Raw genomic sequence first — 25,591 nt, 5'->3', positions numbered from 1 at the left:
ACCACTTGTAAGGCCAATGTGCTTTCTTCAGTAAGCTGTTAGAATTTGGGGATGGAAAAAAATGGACCACACCCAGATAGGAGGAATTGTTTTCTTTCTCAATTTAACCAATTATAGCTTGTGTTACCTTGGTTAGTTTAATTCCAAGATTGCTCATGGTACAGCTAGAGCAGCATCCATCAGCATTTCTTAAGCATCTACTCTGTCCTAGGAATTGTAGATGCTGGCATACAAACAGAACTGTTCCTGTTTTCAAAGAACTTACATTCAATTGAAGAAGATAGCATGGACACATCGCCTGTTGAGCATGGGATCTTGGAAGTAGCTCATTTTGAGAAGTAGCTCCTTTGAGATGCAGACCATGTTAGAATTAGCAAGGGCTTCAGTTATAGAATTGTAACATTTCCAAACTGGAAGAGACGTTGGAGTCATAGGACACAGAATGTTACAATTTAGAACCTATGTTACAGCTGGAAGGATTATTATACTCTTTCTATTCCATTATATTCTTATAATCATAGAAAATGAAATGTTAGTAGTAGAAGAAATCAATCAGTCCATCCAAAAGCATTTATCAATGTCACTTATTGTATTGGAATCAAGGAGCTTAAATTTTTTCAGGGAAAACAAAAATAATTTAAAGAAATGAACGAGTAAGTAAATTAATATGTATATATGAAAATACATGCAAAATAAATAGAAGATAATCATAGGCGGTGATGCTGGCAACTAGAGGGATCAGAAAATTCCTCATGCACAAGGTAGTACTTGAATGGAGTTTTTAAAAGAAGATAGAGATTCTAAGATTTGGAAGTGATGAGGGAGCATATTCCAAGAATGAATTAGTTCATCAGAGAGATGAAACTAAAAATCTCTCTTGACTTCCACACCCCAAATTGTGCCTCTATTTTCAGGCTAGTTTATGTCACCCTATCTTTTCTTTTCTCCTCCTCTTTTCTCAGAGAGTACTTGCCCCAACTCTTCTTCTTCTCATCCACATTTCCTTCCCTGCTTGGCCCAGCTCACATCTATCATTGTGATCATCTATCAAGTTTTTAGGTGCATAGATTGAGGTGGACAGGATATTGAATTCTGTTTTGGTAAGGTGGGTGAACATGGACATGTTGGTAACACTACAGTGGTATAAATAATGACAACAATACATGCCTATGGACCCCATGGCCTCCTACAATTCTATTAGATTCCATAGAACCCAGAATAAGATAGCTTATTATTATAACCCATGTTTTCAAATACCTTCTGTCTCCCTGGAAATATAATAATAATCCATATACCAATCAAGGTTAACAAAGTATCTTCATCACAATAACCTTTTGAAATATGTAGTGAAAGAATTATTAATGTAAAGATAAGGAAAACTTGCCACAGGTCACACAGTTAGGAAATATCTGGGGTTAGATTTGAACTCACTTCTTCCTGACCTAAGTCTGGAAGACTGGCAATGTGAGGCTTTGAAGGGAAATGATTTGGTGAAAGACACAAAACCAAAGAATGGTAGAGCCATTTGAGCTACAGGTCAAAAACCTAGTAAATAATAATCATAGTTGTCAGAAAAACCCAAATAAGGTTACAAAGAGTTGAACATGGTGGCAAAGAATTAGAAATTAAGGAGATGATCTTTGGTTGTGGAACAGCTGAACAAGTTATAGCATGTGATTGGGATGGAATATTATTATGCTGTTATAAAGGGCAAAGGGGATGACTTCAGAAAAAACCTTGGAAGACTTTCATGAACAGATACAAAATCAAATGAGTAGAATTGGAGAACACTGTACAAAGTAACAGCAACATTGTAATAATAATCAACCATGAAATATTTAGCTATTTTAATCAATACAATGATCCAATCCATGAACCAAAGGCTCATAATGAAAAATGTTATTCACCTTCAGAGAACTGATGAATTTTGAGTACAGTTTGAAGAATATTTTCCCCTTTATTTTTCTTGTTTTTGTGTGATACAGCTAATGTAGAAATATATTTTGAATGACTTCATACAAATGAGCTATACAGGTTCTTGAAGGCCAAGGATTTTGTTTGTTACTTAAGGACATCACCTTCCTTGACAGTTATGTTAGAAAGAAGTCCCATAGTTCCTTGAGTCATGCCAAATTAATTTCAAATAAGCCCAGTGTTACTTTAGGACCACTCCAAATAAGCTTGTCTTGACCAATGGATTTTCAGAATAACACTATTAACACACAGTAATGTAACGTCTGGGTATGCTGCTGTAGTGGTTGATTGCCCTTTATAATTAAATGCACCTTTTGGTTAGTGCTTCATTTTTGTACCACTAAAGATCTTGTTCCCTCCAAGCCCCACAGTTTGCATCAAGATCAGGGAGGTGAGATCACTTGCTGAATCTTTCAGCATCATCAGTCTACAAAAACAGACTTCTTGCCCTCTAAAACAGTTTTACTGTAGATGTGTATTCCCTTACCACTCCTCAAAGAGTCCAAAACATTTGATTGCTCAGCTCTGTGAAGACTCAGCTTAAATGTTTGCATGTACAGTCCTAATAATCTGTCAACAAACGTATTAAGTTCTTCCTATGGGCCAGACACTTCTGTGTTGCTGACAGAGCCCAGTAAACGCACTGACTTTCAGTCTTTTAAGCATCCTTAGTTGTAGCACCTTATTAGCAAGGTTGGGGTTCTGGGGCCTTACAGTTTTCTATTTCCTGTTGGAATGAACAAAATTCCCAAACTTATAAAACTATCAGACCTAAGTAAGTCTGAGGGCAGATTTGAACTCAGGAAGATGAGGATTTCTGACTCCAGGCCCAGGCTCCATTCACTGCACCACTTCGGTGCCTTTTCTTAGCACACAAGTAGATGATTAAGAAGTGCTTGTTGACTGGTTGATGAGAAGAATGGGAAAGAAAAGGTAAGGAGTATAGGACTGAAGGATCAGGAGACAGACACTGAAGATGAGGTTGGGAAAAGGAGTAAGTAGGGGGGGAAGATAAAGAGGGCATGAGGAACATGGAAGTTGTGGGATGGTGTGAGGAGCAGTGCTCAGTGTCCAACTACTCTTATCTGCTTTTTACCCTACTATCGACTCACTGCCCAGATGCGTTTCTGGTATAAATATATCTTCCCATAGCAGAGAAGAAATATCAAATTATCTGCAATTCTCTCCATCTTTTATAGCTCATAGCCTGCAGCCTGGCAAAATACCTCCGTGTTAGATCTGAATCTCCCTTTTTTTCTGGAGGTTTTCCCTTTTGCAACTGTCTTCTTGTTCCCAATAAGCACAGCTAGCCTAGCTAAAGATTGTGGTTGACATCTTTTATAAAGACAAAGAAAACATTCCAAACAAATCAAGGAAGCTGACTTTTCTGTGCTTAGAAAGAAAGGCTCTAGGCTTGCATGATGGAGTCTAAGAGAGAAAAGAAGGCATTGGATTCTAGCCTTGGGCTCTGTAATCTGAGAGTATAGAGGCATTGCTCCTGCATGATAAGCCTAAGCACCCTCACACCCAGAGTCCTGGCTTCTTGGAGGCAGTTTCTTTGTCTATATTTCTACTCTCCAGCCTCCCTTGGATTGTCCCCATTCTCCTTCCCAATCTCCCAGTACACCTCCAACCAGAAGCTAGGATCCTCTTTGATTCTCTTCCAGATCCACTGAACCATCTTTAAAAGATCCCGTGGTACATGGCCTATCATTTTTTATGCTATGGGGTTGTTTCTATTCAGATTCATAGAATCATAGACTACAGAGTTGAAAAGAACCTTAGAGGTCATTAAGTCCAATCTCCTGACTTTACAGAGGAAGAAATAGAGGCACAATGAGTTTAAGTGACTTTCCCAGGGTCATGCCTCTAATAAACATCTGAAGCAGGATTTGAACTCTTCTTCCTGACTCTAAGTGCAACTTTCTTTGAACTATGCCACCATGTATACTTCATAAAGGGGTCACCTGGAATGGCAAAAAATGTTATGCCATCTAACATAGATCATGTCACAGGCTTGTGGATGGCAAATTAATACTGCACACCAATGTAAACTGTGAACTAGGCCGTATAGGGAGGGGGTGTTATAGCAGAAGATCAAGCAGCACAGTACTGGCAGACTGGCTGTTAGGAGGGATTTCTTTAGGGATTATATTCTCATCTTTTCCCTTGAACCACTTTCTTTCTTTCCCAGTCTCCTTATTTTAAATCTCTCATCCCTATTTTCCCTGTCCCAGCCTCATGTCCTCCAGAATCTTCCTCACCTCTATTCCTTCATCCTTTTATAAGGGAGTCTGTTCTTCACAAACCTGACCAGGGCCTAAACTGGCCCATTCCATCTTCAAAAGGAGATTGTGAATTCTTTGGGGAGGAGGAGGAGAAAATGAAAGGGAAGAGGAAGAGGAGGAGGAGGAGAAGCGGGAGGAGGAGAGGGAGGAGAGCCATATCTCTTTAATTCTCCTCTCTCTCAGCAGGGTATTAGGCTAGAATTAGATCTGTCTTTCTAGTGTATATCACAGGGCACATCAGTGGGACAGTTGATACAGTGCCAGACCTGGCATGAGTTCAGTTCCAACCTCAAATGCTAACTGTGTGACAAACCACTGAGCAAATCACTTAACCCCTCTGTGCATAAATATCCTCAACTGTAAAATGAAAATAATATCACTTTGCACAGGGCCTGGCACACAGGAGGTACTACATGAATGCTTATTCCTTTCCTCTTCCTTTCTGGGGAATCTGGTACTGGAGACTAAAGGGGCTGACTTAGCTAATGTAGCTGCAGTTTAGATCACCTGTCTGCCATTCAAACACCACCCTTGCCTCTTAAACTCTGCCCATCTCTGCAGTCCCTCCCCCAAGTTGATGCTGGATCTCCCACCACACATCCAGCAGGCAGTGTAAGAGGGCCCACCTTCAGAAAACTGGCCCAAACTCTCCTGGGAAGCAATGGGGCTACTTTATAATCTGTTTAAATGTCATTATGGATTCCCTTTTCTGCAGTCAAGTCTGTGAAGCAGGCTCCCTTATAAAAGGATGTAGGAATAGAGGTGAGGAAGATTCTGGAGGACATGAGGGTTGGATAGAGAAAATAGGGATGAGAGATAAAGAAAGAAAGTGGTTCAAGGGAAAAGATGAGAAATTAAAAAGATATGAAGAGGTAGGGAGAAGATAAGGTAGAAAGGATGAGGAGTTTGGAAGGAGGAACAATGTGGTGTATGAGGAGAGTGAAAGGATAAAAAAGGGAGATAATGAAGATGGAAGATCTGTGGTGACAATTGACCAGGGCAATTACCAGCTGTCTGAAACAATTTAATTTTCTCAAAAATAGAGGAGAAATATTAAAGTTCTTATCTCTCCCTCCCCCCCCCCATATTACTCAGCACTGATTTCAACACTATACTGATCTTAGGATCTCCTTTAAGGAAACCTGATGTGATTTGGCCACAAGGTCCCCCCAAAGCTCCTGGGATCAAATACCCAAGGCTAATGCAGGACTTCTCCCAGCATCCTTCAAGACATTGTTCCTATATCTCAATCGCCAGTTTTGGTAATGTTGTTTTCCCCCGTACAGGTGGTCCACAAGGCTGTGCTAAATGTAGATGAGGCTGGCACAGAAGCTGCATCTGTCTCAGCAGTGAAGTTGAAGGAATATTCATTAAGATGGCCTTTACCTCCAATCATTAATTTTGATAGGCCATTCCTAGTCACTTTTTATAATGACAGAAACATACTTTTTATGGGGAAAGTCATCAACCCCCAAGTGAATAGCCCTCTTCAAGAAGGGGCTGACAGGTCAGAAACTAAAAGACTTGGAAATAAAAGGAAGATGATACCTACTTCCAGGTCAATGTATCATATACTGGGGTGACCCTTGTCTAGTCCCATACACTCTGTAAACATCTTCTCTCTTCTACATCTGTTTAAAAAAATAAAGTCAGGCTGATATACCTTGAGGTGTGTGTTGGTTGTGTAACATTATTTTTATATAGGGAATTATTTTCTTATTGTTTACAGATATTTTGTTTTTTAATACAGTTTTATTTTTCCCCAGTTACATGTCAAGAAAATTTTTAACATTCATTTTCCCAAGATTTTTTCACATTTTTCTTCCTCCCTCTCCCTTTTCTGAAAATGGTAGGCAATTTTATATAGTTTACGCATCTAATATCATGTAAAAGAAAATTCCATTACAGTCACAGTTGTGAAAGAAGAAAGATCAAAAAGGAAAAAAAGACACTAGAAAGAATAAAATAAGTGAAAAATATGCTTCAATCTGCATTAAGAGTCTTTCAGTTCTTTATCTGGATATGGATAGCATTTTACTTTGTAATCCTTTATACTTGTCTTGGATCATGAGAAGAGATGAATCATTCATAGATGATCATCACACAATTGTTTTCCTGGTTCTGCTCAGTTCACTTTGCATCAGTTTGTACAAGTGTTCTCAGGATTTTCTGAAATCTGACTGTTCATCTTTTGGTTACATTCATATACCACAGCTTGTTCAGCCATTCCCCAACTGATGGCCATCCCCTCCATTTCCAATATTTTGACACCATGAAAAGGGCTGTTATCAATATTTTGCACATATAGGTTCTTTCCCCTTTTAATGATATCTTTGGGATACATTGTCACTAACAAACCCTTACCATTTCAAATTTCTTTATTAATTAGTCAGTGGGACTTAATTTATTGTGACAAAATGCATTTTGCTAAGATAGTATAGAAAGAATGATTGATACAATAAACAGCCCAAAACGAAAAGTCTGGGGTACTTGAGAGTGGGTACAAACTCCAAAGGAAGGAAAGCTTTATGATAAATATTGAGAACACATGAGATAAAGTGACAATTTGAAATTCCTGATTCCTGAATATTCTTTTGTCTCTTCATAGAGTCCTAGTGAAGTTCCCCTTAGGAGCAGCCCTCTGTTGGGTGATATACATGGATATATACATATACAAAGATATTATCTCTGTAAATGGTCAGCATTTGCCTCTCCAACAGGGAGCCATGTTCCCTAATAATGTTTCCTCTTTCAAGCTTCTGCATCTTTGTTTATTAATATTTGTCCCCGGACACAGCCCAGTGGCACAGTGAATAGTGTACCAGTCCTAGAGTCAGGAGTACCTGAGTTGAAGTCTGGCCTCAGACATTTAACATAAAATCTAGCCATGTGCCCTTGTGCAAGTCACTTAACCCCAATTGCCCTCCAAAAAAAAAAAAGATTTGTCCCCATGGTGTCTACAATATGTTTCTCTTTGCTCCTGACTAGATGTGTTGTTTCTTACAGGTTTCATATCTCCAATAATATGTACAAAGTTGAGGGCAGAGGGAGGGGAGGAGAAAGAAAGGAAGGAGAAGAGAGAGATGCTCTGTCTTCTCCCCCTCACCCAGCAAAAGCAAATTTCTCCACTGGAGTCTTTTCATCATTAGACTGACTGTGGCCTTGACTAAACACTTCCTGAACCTTCTCCCATCATTTAAAGCCCCATGAAGTGGGGTAAGCTTGTTGGGTTACCCAATCATACTGTTTTCTCCTTGACTTGATTAAAGAGAAATGTGTACATTATGAACACAGACAACCTTGTTTACACATTTTAAGAACCTAATCCTGTCTGTTGAATGATTGAAATGGAGGTGGAAATAATGAAATCAATTAACATGCATTTGTATGTTATTGTTTTGTTGTTAAAAAAGAGAAAGAATGATCTGTAGAGTAAAAGAAAATAAAAGAACCATCAGGAGAATTAAAAAGATCAAATGAGGTAAAGATTTCAAGGGAACTTAAAAACAAAGGGAGAAACAGAAGTCAATGAGGAGAGTTGATATGTCATTAACTAAATCCCTTGACTGTCCTACAGGTGAATCAATGTCCTTTGTGAGAAAAAAAATATCAAAGTGGCGACAAGGTGTGTCATACACTTTATTGGGAGTTTCTCTTAGTTGCTAACACTTTCTCCATTATTTTCTTAAATATAATCAATCAATGAAACAATAAATGAACCCCTGGTTTGTAGCATTTGCTGCCTTCTAAGGTGTGAATGCTCTCACTGAAAATTTAACCAAGAATTCCAATATGAGCTGACTCCAGCACAGATATATTTTCCCACTAGTTATTACTCTGAATATATCAATATTGAAAAATATTGAATATTTTGAATATTTTGAATATCAATATTGAAAAATATCAATATTTTTCAAAAATCATAAAAATAACAAAAGATATCTAATTTATTTTGAGCTCATGATCCAATGTGAGTACCATCCTTCACTTCCTCTCCTTGCTAACCAGTATGGCAATAGGAAGTAAGTTCTTCCATGTCAGGGACAGTTTTGCTTACATTTATCTTTAGCCTCGGTACTTAGCACAGTGCCTGACACATGGCAAATCTTTAAAAAATTCTCTATCTATCCATCTAACAAATAGCATATTATATAATATTAATTATATTATATACTGATTGTATTATTATAATAAATAATATGTTTTTCCTCTGACAAATATCACTGAGTAAATCATCTTAAACCCTCAAAATGCCTCAAAATGTTCATTTGACAAAGGGGAAAGGACTCACATGCACAAAGATATTTATAGCAGCTCCTTTTGGGGTAGCAAAGATTGGACATTGAGATGATGTCCCTCAATCAGGGAATGGCTAAACAAGTTGTGGTATATGAATATAATGGAATACTATTGTTTCATAAGAAATGATAAGCAGGTAGATTTAAGAAAAAGCTGGGAAGACTTTCATGAACTGATGCTGAGTGAAGAAAGCAGAACCAGGAGAACATTTTACCTAGAAACAGCAACATTGTGTGATGACCAACGTTGATACACTTAGCTCTTCTCAGCAATAGGATGATCTAAGACAATTCCAAAAGACACAAAATGGGAAATGCTATGCACATCCAGAGAAAGGATTATGGAGTCTGAATGTAGATCAAAGCATAGTCAAAGCCTTTTTGTTTTTTTTCTTTCTTGTTGTTTCCCCCCTTTTTTCACAACATGACTGATGTTGAAACATGTTTAATAGGATTGACTATGTATAGCCTATATCAGATTTCATGCTCTTTTAGGGAGGGGGCAGTAAAAGAGTAGAAAATATGTGGAACTGAAAACTTTATGAGTGAATGCTATAAATTAAAAAAAAATTTAAATGTTCATTTGACTCTGCTTCACTTATCTGAAATCAATCTGTTTCAGTTGTTTTCAGGGTTAGGGTTATGGTTAGGGTTAGGATTAGGGTAAGAGTTAGTGCCTTCATTAGGGTTAGGATGAGGGTTAAAGTTAGGTTTATGATTAGGGACAGGGTTAGGGTTAGGGCTAAGGTGAGGGTTAAGGTTAGGCTTAGGGTTAGTGCTGGAATTAGGGTGAGTTTTAGGGTTAGCTTTAGAGTTAGGTTAAGATTAGGGTTAGTCTCAGGGTTATGGTTAGGATTAGAATTAGGGCTAGGTTAAGGGCTAGTTCTTTAGATTTAGGATTAAAGTTATGGTTAGGGTTAATTAGAGGGTTAGTGTGAGGATTAAGGTTAGGATTAATATTAGGCTTAGACTTAACATTAGGGTAAAGTTATCTTTCTTGCTACAATTAGGGTTAGGGTTAGTTTAGGGTTATTTTTAGGGAAAGGGTTAGGGTTAGGATTAGTTGCTGAATTGGACTTAGGGTTAGGGTTAAGGTTAGTCTAGGACTTTGGTTGGCTTTGGTTTAGGCTTAGCTTTAGACAGCTATGGTTAGGATTAGTGTTAGGATCATTGCTGTAATTAGGGTTAGTATTAAGGTTACAATTAGGATTAGTGTTAATGTTAGGGTTTGATTTAAGGTTAGGATTTCCTTAGATTTTGGCTAGAGGTAGGGTTATGGTTTATAGTGAGGGTTGCTTCTTTAATTGTTTTTATTGTTTTGGGTTAGTATTAGATTTAGGATTAGGGTTAGGTTAGTGCTAGATTTAGGGTTACCTTTAAGGTTAAGGTTAAAGTTTGGGTTAGTCCTGGAATTAGATTTATGTTTAGTGTTATGGTTAGGCTTAGGCTTAGAATGAGCTTTAGGGTTACTGTTTGGTTTAGAGTTTAGGTTTTGTTAGGGTTAGTGCTGGAATTAGCATCAGGGTTAGGTTTATTGTGCCCTTGGTTTTAGGATTAGGATTAGGGCTATATTTAGGGTTTGAGTTAGCATTAGGGTTATTGCTGGAATGAAGTTTATGGTCAATGCTAGAATCAACATCAATTTTAGGGTTGTGGTTATGATTATTTTAGTGTTGGTTTAGCTTTTGAGTTAGGCTTAAGGTTCAGGTTATGGGTAGCCTTTTTTAAAGCTTAAGGTTATTTGTTGAATTAGGGTTAGGGTTAGGATTATGATTAGGGTTAGTTTAATTTTAGTGTAATGCTTATGGTTAGAGTTTGGATTAGGTTAGGGTTATTTCTGGAATGAAGCTTAGGGTTAGTGCTAAAATCATTATTAGAGTTAGTTTTAGATTAAGTTCATTTCTGGAATTAGTGTCATGCTTACTGTTGAATTAATGTTACGTTTAGGGTTATTGCCTGATTTAGGTTTAGAGTTAATGCCAGTATTTTGTTTAGAGGTTGGAATAAGTTAGGCTTGGTTGGGAATTAGGAATAGGTTTAGTGTTGAAATTATGATTAGGTTGAGTGTTAGGGTTAGGATTATATTAATATTGTAATTAGGTTTAGGGTTAGATTGTAGTGTTAAATTCAAGGTTAGGGTTTGTGTTAGTGCCAGAATTGTTGTTAGGATTAGGTTTAGGGCTGGAATTAGGATTAGGGTTACGGTTAGATTTAGGTTTACTGTAACAGTGAGGGTTGGGTTTATGTTTAGTTCCGAAATTAGGTATGGGGTAAGGGTGAAGTTTAGGATTAGGTTTAGGTTTGGGGTTAGGATTTGGGTTAGAGTTAGGGTTAGGATTAGGGCTAGGGTCAGGGCTAGGTTTAGGATTAGTGTTTCAGGAATTTAGGGTTAGTATAGGAATTAGGGCTGGAATGAGGTTTAGGATCAAAATTAGTTTAGGGGATAGGGTTAGTTCTGGAATTAGTGCTAGAATTAGGGTTAGGGTTATGGTTTAGCTTAAGCTTTTGCTTAGGCTTAGTCTAAGCTTTAGGTTTAAAGCCAGAATTAGACTTAGGTTTAGGGTTAGGTTTAGTGCTGGAATTAGGATTAGTTTTAGGGTTAGAGTTAAAATTGGTTTATGGTTATGGTTATCATTATGGTTCATGGATAAATTGATATTGCGTTTACAGAATTAGGGTTAGGTATTAGGCTTATGTTTAGTAGTTATGATTAATGTTGGGTTTGGGTTAGTGTTAGTGTTAATGTGAGGTTTAGTGCCTAAATTTAGAGTTAGGATTAGGGTTAGAATGTAGGGTTAGGATTAGTGTAAGAGGTAGTATAATAATATGTAAAGCACTTTGCAAACCCTAAAGTCTACACAAGAGCATCTAACATTTAAATAGTGATTGAAACTTTGCAAGAGTAACTCAGTGTAGTAGAGGGAGTGCTGTATATATCATGGGACAGAAGGCATTGGTTTGAACTCCACCTATAACTCAGACAAGTCCTTTCCCTCTCTTGGTCTGTTTCTTCCTCTGAAAAAAAATGAAAAAAAACTGGAGAAGATGATTTCCAATGTTCCTTTTGAATCTGATTTTCTATGACTTCTCAGCATTCTGATTCTCTCACCTAGTACATTAATTGTCAGATATTGAACATATCAACATATCAAGCTTGAAAAATATAAATATTAACAACAAAACCAAGTATCTTTAGGAATCAAACAGTTAATAGAAGCAAACTTGACATAATTTTCCCAGTTGAGCTGCAAACAGTCCCTAATTTATCAACAATCTGGCCAAGATAACAAAAATGAATAAAAAAATTTCTTCATTTCCTGATTGCCTATAAGGATTGAGTAACTAATAGATTTTGTTCTCCCTGTGCTCCCATAGCTCTTGGACGAAATCTTTCTCTCTGGCTGAGATCTACGGAAAATGCATTATGAAACACACAGATTAAATAATAAATGTGTCCTTAATGTTTATGTGGGGAAGAGGGAGATAATTGGGAAGATGAAGTTCCTGGAAATCATCCCTTTGCCAATTTCAGCACAAACAAGTCCCTGTGTTTTCCTGTTTTCTGCTTAATAAACTGGGGGAGGAGCTCTTTCTGGTGGCAAATAAGAGTGAAGATAGGCATTGAGCAAAGTGAGCAGCTCAGTTTGCTTTGGGAGTGAGTGGTAAGGAAGATTTTTCTCTTCCAAGCTTTCAGCTCAGGTAAGTAAATCTCTTTGCTTTTTGATATTTGAGTTAATAGCATCAGAGAATATCAAAGCTGAAAGGTACTTTGGTCCAAGTTATGCATTTTATAGATGGAGAAAATGAGGCCAAGAGTAAGAAAGCAACTTACCTAAATTTAAACTGATTATGGTAATATCATCATGATTTAAATTCAAGGTCTTTTCATTGACTTTCTAGGACATCCCAGGAGTTCGTTCAACAAGAAACCTCTCTTCTCATTTAAGCTCTGCCAGTAACTAGAGGGAAGCCTCGATGGCAGAAAAGCAGGGTACTTTTCTATACATGTGACTCTGTATCTCAGTTTTCTCATCCAAAAAATGTCTGTACTAATAGTTGCTTTGCCTGCCTTGCTGGGGCTGTTCTGAGGAAAATGCTTGATAAACCACATGGTGATATGAAAATAAGAACAAGTGTAATGATCTAAGGACCTATCCAACCCTAGAGATTTTGGTTCTGACATTCTATACTCCAAGTCTGATCTAATTCTGACATTCTTCGGTTTAAGGTGCCTTCAGTTTCTAACACTCTGTATTTCGTTTCCTACCATTCTATATTCCAAAATTCCTTCCAGTTCTGAGTCCTTTGGTGTCTATGATTTCCTGAGGACTAGCCTATACCAAAGTAACCTGCTTTTGTAAGCACAGGATGGCAAAATGATTTTGAATATGCTTTGTTTTTTTTTTTTTTAAGTGACACTGGCTTCCTACTGATGACTGTTTTTGAGGGAATGAGGAATGGAATCATATTTGTGATGTAAATGGGACAATAAATTTTAAACTGTACATGCTCATTTAGAATTTTCACTGTCATTAGCCTGGAGGTGAAGACCAGGATTCTCTTCCTTCCTTACAGCAGGCACCTTAAGTTAAAGATGATGTAAGGATAGAATACTTTGCTGATATTCCATTAACAAAACTGTTGTATTTTTGCTTTTTTATCCCTAGAAATTAGCCCCGTGCCTGACACACAGTAAGCACTTAAGGCAGGTGTGCTATGAATTTGGAAGAACCAATTGTTAAATTTTTAGTACAAGCTTTTATTGCACAAGTTACAAATCAGGCCTTGGTTTATTTTTTCTTCGATTGTCTAAAGTAAAGAAGGTGATAGAAAAAAGGGTAGTGATGCAGATTGAACTTAAAAGAATGTGGTGAGCACAAGTTTTGTTTCCTAGGAGAGCTGCTTGTTAAAGCACTTGCCAGCACATCCTTCTACTCAGTTGATGCCTGCTGATACATTGTTTGATTGAGCATAACGCACTGAGTTGCTTTGCCCTGAAACTAGAATTTGTTTGCTCTCATGGGAAATGATCAATTTCTCAGAAACAAATGAACATGGTGCCCAGAAGGAGGGGTGTATATTAGAAATAAGGAATCAGAAGACCTAGGTTTTAATCCTTGCTTTCTCACTGGCTCCCTGTGTGACCTTAGGTTAGTCCTTTCCTCTCTCTATGCCTTACTTTCCTCAACTGTTAAGTGAAAGGCATGGATTAGATCATATCTGAGGTCTCTTTCTCCCTTTCAGGAAGCTGGATGGCTCAGTAGATGCAGCAGTGGGCCAGGAGTCAGGAAGACCTGAGCTCAGATTCAATATCAGACACTTACTAGCTGTGTGACCTCAATCAAGTCACTTAGCTTCTGTTGCCTTAATCCACTGGAGAAGAAAATGCAAATTACTCCAACATCTTTGCCAAGAGAATTCTATAGACAGTGTGGTCCATGGGGTCACAAAGAGTCTGATGCGAATGTACCATAACAACAAAGGACCTTTCAGCATTAAGGGAGAATTGAAGATTAAATTACATTAAAGATGCTTTTAGCTTCTGGCTCTATAATGAAGCATCTGAGTGATCTCCAGAAAGTCATAACTTTCCTGAGCACCAGTTTCCTCCTTATCTATAACATAAGAAGATGAGATGGCTTAGTTCTGAGATCCCTTCTGGTTCTATGTATTTTTAGGAATAGATCATGATTTGAAATGCATCCCATCATTCTCCTAAGCCTAAGGAATGATCAATCAATTCCTTTGAGTCTGCAAAGGCTTTTGGTCTTTAACCCTGATTTAAATGCAAATATCCCAGTGGGGAAAGGTCATGCACTAAGCTAAGCTTCAGTTATCAATGAATATCTTAATAGGTATTAGTAGCAATGAGATACTAGGGGAGGGAGATTCAGGTTTATGGGGAAATGAGAGGATTGAAAGGGGAACAAGAAAGGAGGCAAAGGATTTCATGGGGAAGGACCAAAGACAACTTCACAGTTTTTTTCTGCAGCTATCTCTGACTTTGAGAGTAAATCAAGGACTGGTGATGGCAGCAGCCCCTTCTCCAGCTCATTTTACAGATGAGGAAACTGAGGCAAACCATTGAGTAATTGGGCCAGAGTCATACAGCTACTAAGTGTCTGAGGCCAGATTTGAACCCAGGAAAATGAGTCTTCCTGCATCCATACTCAACACTCTATCTCAGAGGTGGGGAGCCTCAGACCTTGAGGTCACATTTGGCCCTCTAGGTCTTCAAGTGTGGCCCTTTGACTGAATCCAAACTTGAAGAACTGAAGAGGCACATGTGGCTTCAAGGTCACAGGTTCCTCACCCCCTGTTCTATTAATGCACCACAAAGTTGCCAAGTCCAGTCTTTCCTAGCACATTGTCTGCAGTAACTTCAGTGATGTTTCCTTTCCACAGATTGCAGGTTGGAAGATTGTATCCTGCCTATATTCTGGGGCTGCTTGCGGCTGTATTCTGTCACTGAGCTGTTTTATCTCAACTCAGAGAAAGCTCTGATTTATGACCAGATCCTGGAGGGGCAACCTGGTAGGATGAATTCAGAATTTCCACCAGTATACACTGACAATGTTGAGTTTACATTACTTCTATACAAGAAGCTTATTTTAGAAAACAGCAAGGAGAATATCCTTTTCTCTCCCCTGAGTATATCAATTGCCTTTGCTCTCCTTTCTCTGGGGGCCAGAGGAAGCACCCAGACTCAGATCCTAGAGGGTCTGAGATTCAGCTTGACAGAGACCCCAGAGGCTGAAATCCACAGAGGCTTTCAGCAACTCATAAGCTCCCTCAATATCTCCAACCACCCAGTCCAACTAAGCACAGGCAATGCCTTGTTTATCAAACAAAGTTTGGAATTGCTGGAGAAGTTCCAGGAAGACAGCAAGTTTCTGTATTCAGCAGAAGTTTTCCCTGTTAGCTTCCAGAACTCTGATTTGGCAACACAGCAGATCAATGATTATGTCAAGAGGCAAACCCAAGGGAAAATCGAGAAACTGTTTGACAGGCTTGATGAAGACACGCTAATGATTCTTGTGAATTACATATTCTTTAAAGGTAAGAATTATGGGTTTATTTGGGTAGTTTACTCTCTTCTCAAGAGGAAATTTTTTTTTCTAAGACTGTTAGGCCCATGACCTCACATCTTTTCTTACAGGCAAGCCCCTGGGTTTGTTCCATTGGAGTCTCCTACCAGTTTCTTGCTTGCACCATCTTCTGTCTTGGCCTAGGTTCCTCATGATCAAAACTCCTGGACTTAGAGTTACAGGACCTGGGTTTGAATCTCTCAGTGGCTCTTGACTAGTCACTTTCCCCATTGAGTATGGTTTTGTTGTTGTTTTTGTAAATTAAGGAAGTTGAACTGCATTAAGCTCTCAGATTTAGGATCAATTTGTAAAAAAAAAAAAAAGTAAAGAGGATGTAGTCTTCCCTCCACTTCTGCTTTATGCCTTGACAATTGACATAGAGTGATTTTTGCAGATTTTCATTTTGTTTTTTGTTGTTACTGTAACCATGGGATCATAGAACATTAAAGCTGGGATAGTCCTTATAGACAGGACATCTACATAGACTCAGTAAGGTAAAGGGACTTGTTTAAGGTAACACATGAAAGAAGTGCCAGATCTGAGAATCAAACCTTCTTCCAGTGCTTACTGTTCCAGGCTATATATAGGTCAGTTGATCAACAAGAGTTCATAAAACACTTATTATGTGCCAGGCATTCTGTTAAGCACTGGAGATACAAAGGAAATCCAAAACAGCCCTTGTCCTCAAGAAACTTAGCTTGGAATAGAGGAAATAGCATGACAAACACACACACACACAGAGAAAACAAAAATCTATGTAAATAAAAGATGTATACAGAATAAATTAAAGGTGGGCTGAGAAAGTCATTAATAGCTGGAAGAACTGAGAAAGGCCTGGAGAAGGCAGTATTTGAGCTGAATCTTGGAGGAAGCCAGGGAAACTAAAAGAACGAGGTGTGGAATGAGAATATTCCAGGCACGGGCATCACCTAGTGTAAAGACATGGATGGAAATGGGCAATAAAACATTAACAAGAAACAGCAAGAAGGCCAGTAGAGATGGACTGTAGGGTACAGAAAAGGGAGTAAAATGTAAGAAGACTACAAAGGAAGGAAGGACCAGGTCATGGGAGGCTTTACATACTAAATATAGGACTTAAGATTTGATCCTAGGTGTAATACAGAAGGAGTCATGAGAATGGAAGAAGAGGATGTTTGTAAGGCATCAGGTTGTGTGTTAGTTCTGGTACTTGATACAAACATACAAGGACTTAGTCTTTCTTATGTTCCTCTTCCTTGATGGCCTGAACTCCTCTTCAGACCTTCTCCTCCTGGGCAGTTGGCTCGGTCCCATTTTGGATCTTGCTCTAGGTTGCATCTAATTTAGTCTCCATTAGGTAAGGCTAATCTGTGTTGCCAACTTACATTAAAAGTGTTAGGAGACCAGAATTCTGTCAAGACATCTTTTTTCTTTCTCTTCTCACTTTCTTAAGAGTAGACTTCCTGGTATTCAGGTTATTTGCAAAATGTTTGAAGTCATCTTCCTCAACCTTAAACCTCTATGATTATGAGCCCACAGAAGCATTTATATCCCTGTGCAGGAAGACCCTCACTATTCAGATTTAAAACAATTCCTCTTCTTTACTCCAGTCCCTTGAAATTCTCTCTTGTCAAAGACAACTTAGTTGCTTACAACAACTGGTTGTGGCCTATAGGTGAAGTTTGGGCTTCTCTGCTTTTTACCTCAAGATGAAATCAGGACAACCTTCTCTCTGGACCTATATGGCCAAAACCCACGAAGCCTGGACCACAATGATCACCTTCCATTAACTAATGGTGCTTCCAATAAAAGATCCAGTAGACAATCTTTCTAATTCAAAATCCCTCCCACTAACTTTCTGTTCCCTTGGTTTACAGCTTCCTGGAAACATTGAGACGATTGGCCATGGGTAATTCATTTTTATTTACTTTTCTGGTAATAATTATAACTTACAATTGTATATAATTTTTAGTATTCAGCACATTTTTCTCACTATCATCCTATAACATAAATCTCACTTCTGGATTATGTTTCTAGGACATGGTAATCCTCTTTGGTACAGATAACAACACACCCATACTTCTTGATTCTATGCAACACTTTCCATAGACCTTCCATAAAGGAGTCAACCTAATGGGCTAAAAGCTTTTTTTCAATGTCTATGTTGTTACTATTAGAGCAGCACTTGGCTTTTTTCTTTATTAATCCTCCCTCTTACAACATGACAAGCTCACTTCTCTTTCTGGTAGTGCATACACTCATTCATATATTTTATGTCCTCTCTCAGGTGGGTCACCTGAAATAATGACTTTTTGAGAAATTATTGTCCATTATTTCCATATGTTTTCAGCAGAAGGATATAATTGGGGTTTAAGAGATGGGTTTTTAGGCCAAAGAGTGGCTTTGAATCATTGGAAGTGTGGAAGAATTTCCAAAATTTGATCCAATAATATCTTCTATTCAATCCTGTTTCTAGGTTTTTGTCTATCTATAGCATCTGCTGAAGGTATATGTGTAGATCTGTGAATATTGTTACCTTTTTTCTTTACAGCTTAAGATTTAAGTGACCCATTTATTATCACACATAGATTTAGATCTCCTTACCTGAAAGCCATCAGTCTTTCTTTATACCATACCTCTGATCTTCAATGATTCCTCCTTGGGGTTTTCTAGAAGCTGGATTCATAAAAGATAAATATGTTACCATTCAGTAAATACTGCCAATGCTTCACCAATAAAGGGTACAGTTCAGCACCACAGGCTATTTGTGAATTGGCTTAGCCAGCTATATGATTACGTAAACCACTTGTACGGCCAATGTGCTTTCTTCAGTTAGTTGTTAGAATTTGGGGTTGGGAAAAATGGACCACATCCAGATGGGAGGAATTGTTTTCTTTCTCAATTTAACCAGTTATAGCTTGTGATTAGTAGTTTAGTTTAATTCCAAGTTTGCTCATGGTATAGCTACAGCGGCATCCATCAGCGCTTCTTAAGCATCTACTCTGTCCTAGGAACTGTAGATGCTAGCATACAAAGAGAACAGTTCCTGTTCTCAAAGACTTTACATTCAATTGAAGAAGATAGCATGGACACATCCCTTGTTGAGCATGGGAGCTTGGAAGTAGCTCATTTTGAGCAGTAGCTCAGTTGAGACCCAGACAATGTTAGAATTAGCAAGGGCTTCAGTTACAGAATGTAACATTTCCAAACTGGAAGAGACGTTAGAGTCATAGGGCGCAGAATGTTACAATTTAGAACCTATGTTACAGCTGGAAAGATTATTATACTCTTTCTATTTCATTATATTCTTATAATCATTGAAAATGAAATGTTAGTAGGGCAAGAAATCAATCAATCTATCCAAAAGCATTTATCAAGCTCACTTATTGTATTGGAATCAAGGCGCTTAAATTCTTTCAGGGACAACAAAAAGAATTTAACGAAATGAATGAGTAAATAAATTAATATGTACATATGAAAATACATGCAAAATAAATAGAAGATAATCATAGGAGGCGATGCTGGCAACTAGAGGGATGAGAAAATTCCTCATGCAGGAGGCAGTACTTGAATCGAGTTTTTAAAAGAAGCTAGAGATTCTAAGATTCGAAAGTGACGAGGGAGCATATTCCAAGAATGAGTTAGTTCATCAGAGAGATGAAACTAAAAATTCTCTTGACTTCCACATCCCAAATTGTGCCTCTATTTTCAGGCTAGTTCATGTCACCCTATCTTTTCTTTTCTCCTCCTCTTTTCTCAGAGAGTACTTGCCCCAACTCTTCCTCTTGTCATCTAAATTTCCTTCCCTGCTTGGCCCAGCTCACATCCATCATTGTTCTCTCATTATTTCTCCTTCCCCCTAGCCATGGAGGTCTAGGTGTTTTTTCATAAACTTTCTGCTGCCACCAATCTGCTACTTTCATGGTTTGGGCTGCACAGTATGGACTGGTTGGAAGAAACCTTCCCAAAAGAAAAGAGCCAGGATCTTGGATTTAGGAGACTTGGGATGTCATCTCTGACTCACTGTGTGGTTCTAAGCCTTTTGTTTGACTTTTCCATGTCTTCATTTCTTCATCTGTAAAATGAGGATAATAATTGTTCAGGAAAGACTTACTCCTTTATAGTTTTAATTGTGCATCTTCTCCATTTGGGGATCATGTATCCCTAGAATGGCTAATGCATCTCAGGTGAAAAAGAACGATTTCTGACACCCTTGATTTGATCCATCAAGTTCTACATTTATCTCTACTCTATTCAACTCCAGGCCATTCCTCAATGTTGTGATTAGATTCATTTCCTCTTTGTAAAAGTTAAATGCCATTGCTGTAGTATTTATCGGGTCCCCACAGCCACACAGTCAGCCTCCAAATGTACCTGCACATTCCCTGATGTCCATGTTACAGCTGTAGCCCTATGTTTCCCAAAGTGCTGAAGTTCTAGGACTTGTGGGTGAATGAACTGCAGAAGTAGCATCTCTTTCTACCAATCTGATTCATTGGTAAGTAGGTGTGGAAATGTATTCCTTGGCTCAATTCCAATGCTTAAGACTCATATAAACCCAGTCAGTGAGGTAGATTGAGAATGAGGGATGAGAATGGACAAAGAGAGACTCATAATTCTAATTTCTATTGTTATATATTATATGTATTATATATAATATTAAGTACTAGACTAATACTCTGTATAACATTTAAAGTCCCTCACAATTTGTTCCCTTCCCACCTTTCCAGACTTCTTACATTTGACTCCCCTTCTTACACTCTAAAATTCAGCTAATCTGGCTTACTTGGTGTTCCTCACCCAGGACACTCCCTCTCCTAATTGAAGCCTGTGCACTGGTTTATTCCCTATGCCTGTACTGCTCTCCTTCCTCAACTTTATCTCCTGGCTTCTCTGACTTTCTTTAAGACCTACCTTCTGAATCTTCAAATTCCCCCTTCTATAAGAGGCCCTCCCAGGCTCTGCAGCTGCTTTTACCTTCCCTTCTGAGATTACCATCCATCTAGTCATATAATCAGACGTGCTGTACTTTGTCCTTGACATTGTGATGTCATTTTGTCCTCTTCAAGTGTAAAGGATAATGAATGAACAACTTGTAGATACTTAGTTATTTCCATGTTATTCACCATATTAGAATGGGAAGTCTTTGAAGACAATGACTATTCTTATCACCCTTTTTATCTCCAGTACTTCACAGGGTACTTGGCAGTAAGAGCTTAAATGATCCCTGACTTATTAGTGATGATAATAGATTCCACATTACAATAGACTTTATAATAGAAAGCAGGGGAATTGGGGTTAAGTGACTTGTTCAATGTCATACAGCTTGTAAGTGTTAAGTGTCTGAGTGTGGATTTGAACTCAGGTCTTCCTGACTTCTGGGATGGTGCTCTATTCACTGTGCCACCTAGCCACACTCCCCCAATGCTTTTCTTGCCATCAATAGAATATCTTCTGTAAAAAGAAGTTAAGCAAATCTAGCAAATGAGTACATTGGCCATGAGTAACAGAATGTGCCTCATGCCAGTCTCCAATGCCACCAGCTTCCTGAAGAGAGGAAGGATGCCTGCTTTGCTGTCAATGTTCTAAAGCCATGATTGGTTACTTTATCAATCAGATTTCAAATCTGTACACTAAGGTCATTCTGCTTTCCTAGGATAGGATTTTCCTTCGAGGTCTCCTTCTTTGGGTAGGGTTCTTGCTGGCTGCATGGTCAGCAATTGTTCTGACAGGATGGAGTTTGCTTTGGCAGGATTGCCCCAGCCACAAAGCCAACCTATCCTGTCAGGCTGCTTCAGATCAGCCCATTAGGAGTCTCCAGCTCTTTAGTCTTTACTATAGCTTAGAGATAACAATTTAGTCAATCTCAGAGATTCAGCAAACATTGTGCCCACAGAATTGCCAAAGACTCCAGTTATGGCTAAACCTTGTTTTGTCTATAAAGTGATGTCAGGGACAGTGTTGGTGGTAGCAAAGGGATTTTCAAGGACAGGGGGAGTAACATAGCTAACGTTCATAGAGTAATATGGATCTATTAGCTCTACTGATGCTAACAAATGTCTCTCCTAAAGAGGTAGGATGGGGATTGTCTTCCTGCATTACCCATTAAGGAGAAATACTTTGCTCAGTCACATGGTTGTGAAGTGGTGGTTTATGGACTCGTAGCCAAGTCTTATTAATGATCTTCCATTTAACCTCACTGTTCTCCAAAACCATCCTGGACGAGGATGGAGGTGCTGGTATACAGAGGTCAGCACTGAACTTGGAAGCTCAGGCTAATTGGAGAATTAAAAAATTGGAAGGATTCTTAGATGTCTTAGAGTTCATGAAGTTCATGAATGTTCTCTGCACAACATTCAGAACAAGTAATCAAGTGTCCAACTATGATAGTGAGCTCACTACCTACCAAAGTAGCCCATTACACTATGGTATGTCTGATCATCAGAAAGATACTGTTGTCGTTACTTCAAACCAAAATCAAGTTTTGTAAGTTCCATCCATTGACTCTAGTTTTGGTCTCCAGTTGCTTAACTACTTTCTACCTCAATTTCCTCAATTATAAAATGAAATAATACTAGCACTTATGTCACAGAATTTTTGTAAGAATTAAATGACAGAATATTTGTAAAGTACCTCACATGTAGCAGATGCTTGTTCACTCATTCTCCTTATCTTAGAGCCACTTATATTTCTAGGTTGAATTCCAGTTCTGATTCTCATATTCTACCTATAGTCTCATCCCCATTCTTTTCTCTGCACATTCTGTTATTTAATTTCATTCAGCTGACTGACCTGTAATTGATGTGATCTCTGACAAAATGGACCAGGTTTTCTAAAATGAAGCAGATGGACTAGATGGCTCCTTGCTCCAAATTTATGACCATTTGTTTCAGTGTTTCCATATTCTCCAAAAGGGTAGCATGGCTAAAGAGAAAGAATGTTGGATTTCTGGACAGAGAATTGAGGTTTAAACCCTGGCTCTGCACTTGAATGCCTTGTTGAGCTTGGACAAGTCATTTAACCACTGTGAGGCTCATCTTCCTCATCAGGAAAAAGATGGGGCTGTGCTAAAAGTCATTCGAGGGTTCCTTCTGTTCCTAAATCTATGATCCCATGATCCTTTGGTCCAGGATTTTTTTTTGGGCGGGGGGTTGCCTTTTTTCTTATTTCTTGTCTAAATTTCCTCTGTCTCATGCCAACAAGAACTGTGGAGCAGTAAAAATGATGCAGTGAGGAAAAAGAAGGAGTGATTTAAATGATATTTTTAGGATCTTAGGTTAAAAAAGTTTTTGTGAATCTACAATTTAAAGCAAGGATTCTTAGCCTGCAGTCCAGAGTCCTTGGAGAGATTTCAGAGGTTTCATAAAATTGGATGAATAAAAGTACATTATATTTATTAATTTCTAGTTGAATTTTATCATTTTCTAATATAGTAAAAGTAGATAACAAAATATTATTCAGGCTTCACTGGGTTTTTGTTAAAGGGGTCTGTGGCACAAAGAAACAGGTTAAGAACCCTTGGCTTAGTCAGTTTAGCTTGTCCTGTCTGTAAATAGCACTATAAAATGGCCCTTGTGTATAAAGTTTCCCTGTATTTTTTCTTCTCTTTCTCAAGCTAAGTGGCAAACACCATTTAATTCACTTTGCACTAGAAAGCGTAAGTTTTTTGTGAGTAAAGACCAAACTGTTGAAATTCCCATGATGCATCAAGATGAATTTTACACCGGTGTTTTCCAAGACGAAGAGCTTTTCTGCACAGTTGTAGAGCTGAAGTACATAGGTGATGCTACGGCACTTTTTATTCTTCCTGAAGAAAACAAAATGAAGAATGTTGAAGATGCTCTCAGCCCAGAAGTACTGAAAAAGTGGAAAAATTCAGTCCAAATAAGGTAATTATCCACTGTTGATAATCTCCAGGGTAGAACCCAGTTTTACTATCACTCATTCCGTATTTCAATCTGTGTTCTAATGTCCTTTCCATCCCTAACTACTCCATTATTTTCTGGCATCCTCCTTTACTGTAAATACCATAACAGCCTTCAGTAAAATCTTAAGAAGTAATAAGTCTAGGTGTTTTTCTGTTTGTTTTTGCACTTTTTATATACCCCGGGCCTGATTGTCCCCGGTTAAAGCATCAATTGTGCCTTTCCAATTATTTTTTTTATAAGTAAAAAGACAATATAGACTTTTGAGCTGGAAAGGTCCTTAGTAGTCATCAAATATATTCATTTTACAGATGCAGAAACTGAGGCTCAAAAACCAAAATGACTTTACCAAGGTTACTACTACCAGAGATACAAACCGATTACAAATTCAGGAGACTTTCTGACATACACAGAAGTAAATTACAAAAATGTAAAAAAAAAAAAAACTGCATTAAAAAGGAACTTAAGTCACGTCATTGGGAGATGCGTAATAGGTCTGATAAATAAATAAACTCACAAATCTATAAAATGTTAATGTTTTCAAAGTGCTTCCTAAGGACAACCTGGAGAGGTAGATGATATTTCCCTCATTTATAGTTAAGAAAACTGAGGGATAAAATAATTGTCCAAGGTCACTCAGCAATTCTGTGTCAGAATCGGGACTGCATCCCAAGTCTCCTGTCAATCTAGGGCTCTTTCCCCTTTGCCATGAAGTTAAACTGTGGACTTTTCTGGAGAATGAGATCAATTCTTGCCTCCCATCCTTGGACTATTTATGTTTTTACTAGACTCTTTGAAACCAAAAAATATTCCCAAGACCCAGAGTAAGGAAATGAACTTATCAATAACTCAGTTGTACATCTACTACCACAACAAATTAAAAAAAATCAGTATTATTTTATTCAATTTAATTAATTCTTTCAGTTCAATTCAGTTGGCAGTAGCAAAGCAGAGAATGCTCATAAGACCTTTGTTCTAATTCTAGATCAGTTACTACTGGGATGACTTCACAGTTACTTATTTCTGGACTTATTTAACAACAACTAGTGGGTTTGACTAGATAGATGGGTCTCTAAAGTTTCTTTCACCTCAGACATTCTAAATTTTTCAATTCACAAAAGGCCTGTCAAGCCCCTACTATGTGTGACATATGGGGAGCAGGGAGTTAGGAGATACAAATATATCTGTCTTTTGCCCTCAAAGAGGACCAATGAAGTCAGGAGTGTGATGTCTTGATTTGCAAGTGAATTGGATTTAAGTGACCTGTGCCCCATCCTCGCTCTTCCTCCCAAGTCATCCGAGTCCAGTGGTAAGACACAAGAGGACTGGAGATGACCTCAGCTGCAATGAGAGACTTTGGTCTTTTTGAGCTAAGGTCTTTCCCATGTCTTAGTTTGTCTGAGTCAACACTCATTAAGTGATTTAAGGGTACATAAGCAATGAGGCAAAAGATGGCCTTAGTTTGTCCACTGCAAAAATCAAACTGGGAGGGGAAGAGCCTCAAATTTTCTGACCAAAACTAAAACAATAAGTATTTGCACTCATTCTGAACCATCAAACCCCAAAAAAAGACCAAGTGAGTCTTGGGCTGGGACCTAGGACTGGCCAGTCAGTGAGAGCCAAAGTGATTTGGGTTTAAGTTATGGTCAAGTAGTTTCATTTGAATCCCAATGGGCTTTATCAAAGCCTAGCTTTCCAGACCTCTATTTCAAGAAAACATAAATGAAACTACATGGGACAAAAGAGATAATTGTCCCATTTTCATTTAAATATCAGAATCAATAAATATAGAGGAGTAAAAAAAATTAGCCACCAAACCCCAATATATCTTGCAAGGCTTCAGCAATCAAAATTTATATATTTTTTGGTAGAACATCCAAATGTAAAGCTATGAGTCCCTATGTGGACAGAAAGAGGGGAGAGAGGGAGGAAGGGAGAAAGAAAGATAAGAAAGAAGGAAGGAAGGAATGAAGGAAGGAAAGACGGAAGGACAGAAGGAAGGAAGGAAGGAAGGAAGGAAGGAAGGAAGGAAGGAAGGA

General features: G+C 38.2%; 1 protein-coding gene across 3 annotated transcripts in view; it reads left to right on the top strand.

The window, feature by feature from the left end:
• The window catches only part of LOC138174064 (alpha-1-antichymotrypsin-like), a 42,093-nt gene that overhangs the window by 5,289 nt on the left and 11,213 nt on the right, over nt 1-25,591 (top strand). Inside the window, exons 1-4 of one of the 3 annotated variants that reach the window (XM_069104209.1) lie at nt 12,080-12,259; nt 14,966-15,094; nt 15,490-15,619; nt 23,243-23,516. In XM_069104209.1, the coding sequence (XP_068960310.1) occupies nt 15,068-15,094; nt 15,490-15,619; nt 23,243-23,516 (431 nt within the window). In that variant the 5' untranslated portion in view covers nt 12,080-12,259; nt 14,966-15,067. Of the gene's footprint in view, nt 1-12,076; nt 12,260-14,965; nt 15,620-23,242; nt 23,517-25,591 lie in introns of those variants that run through there. The other 2 variants (XM_069104207.1, XM_069104208.1) reach the window with 2 other exon arrangements.

Source organism: Petaurus breviceps, unplaced genomic scaffold (assembly GCF_028583685.1).
Source record: "Petaurus breviceps papuanus isolate PSGF00001 unplaced genomic scaffold, PetGlider_PUasm1.0 685, whole genome shotgun sequence".
Lineage (NCBI taxonomy): Eukaryota > Metazoa > Chordata > Mammalia > Diprotodontia > Petauridae > Petaurus > Petaurus breviceps.
The sequence above is the reverse complement of the archived record's forward strand: the minus strand, read 5'-3'. Positions and strand labels throughout refer to the sequence as shown.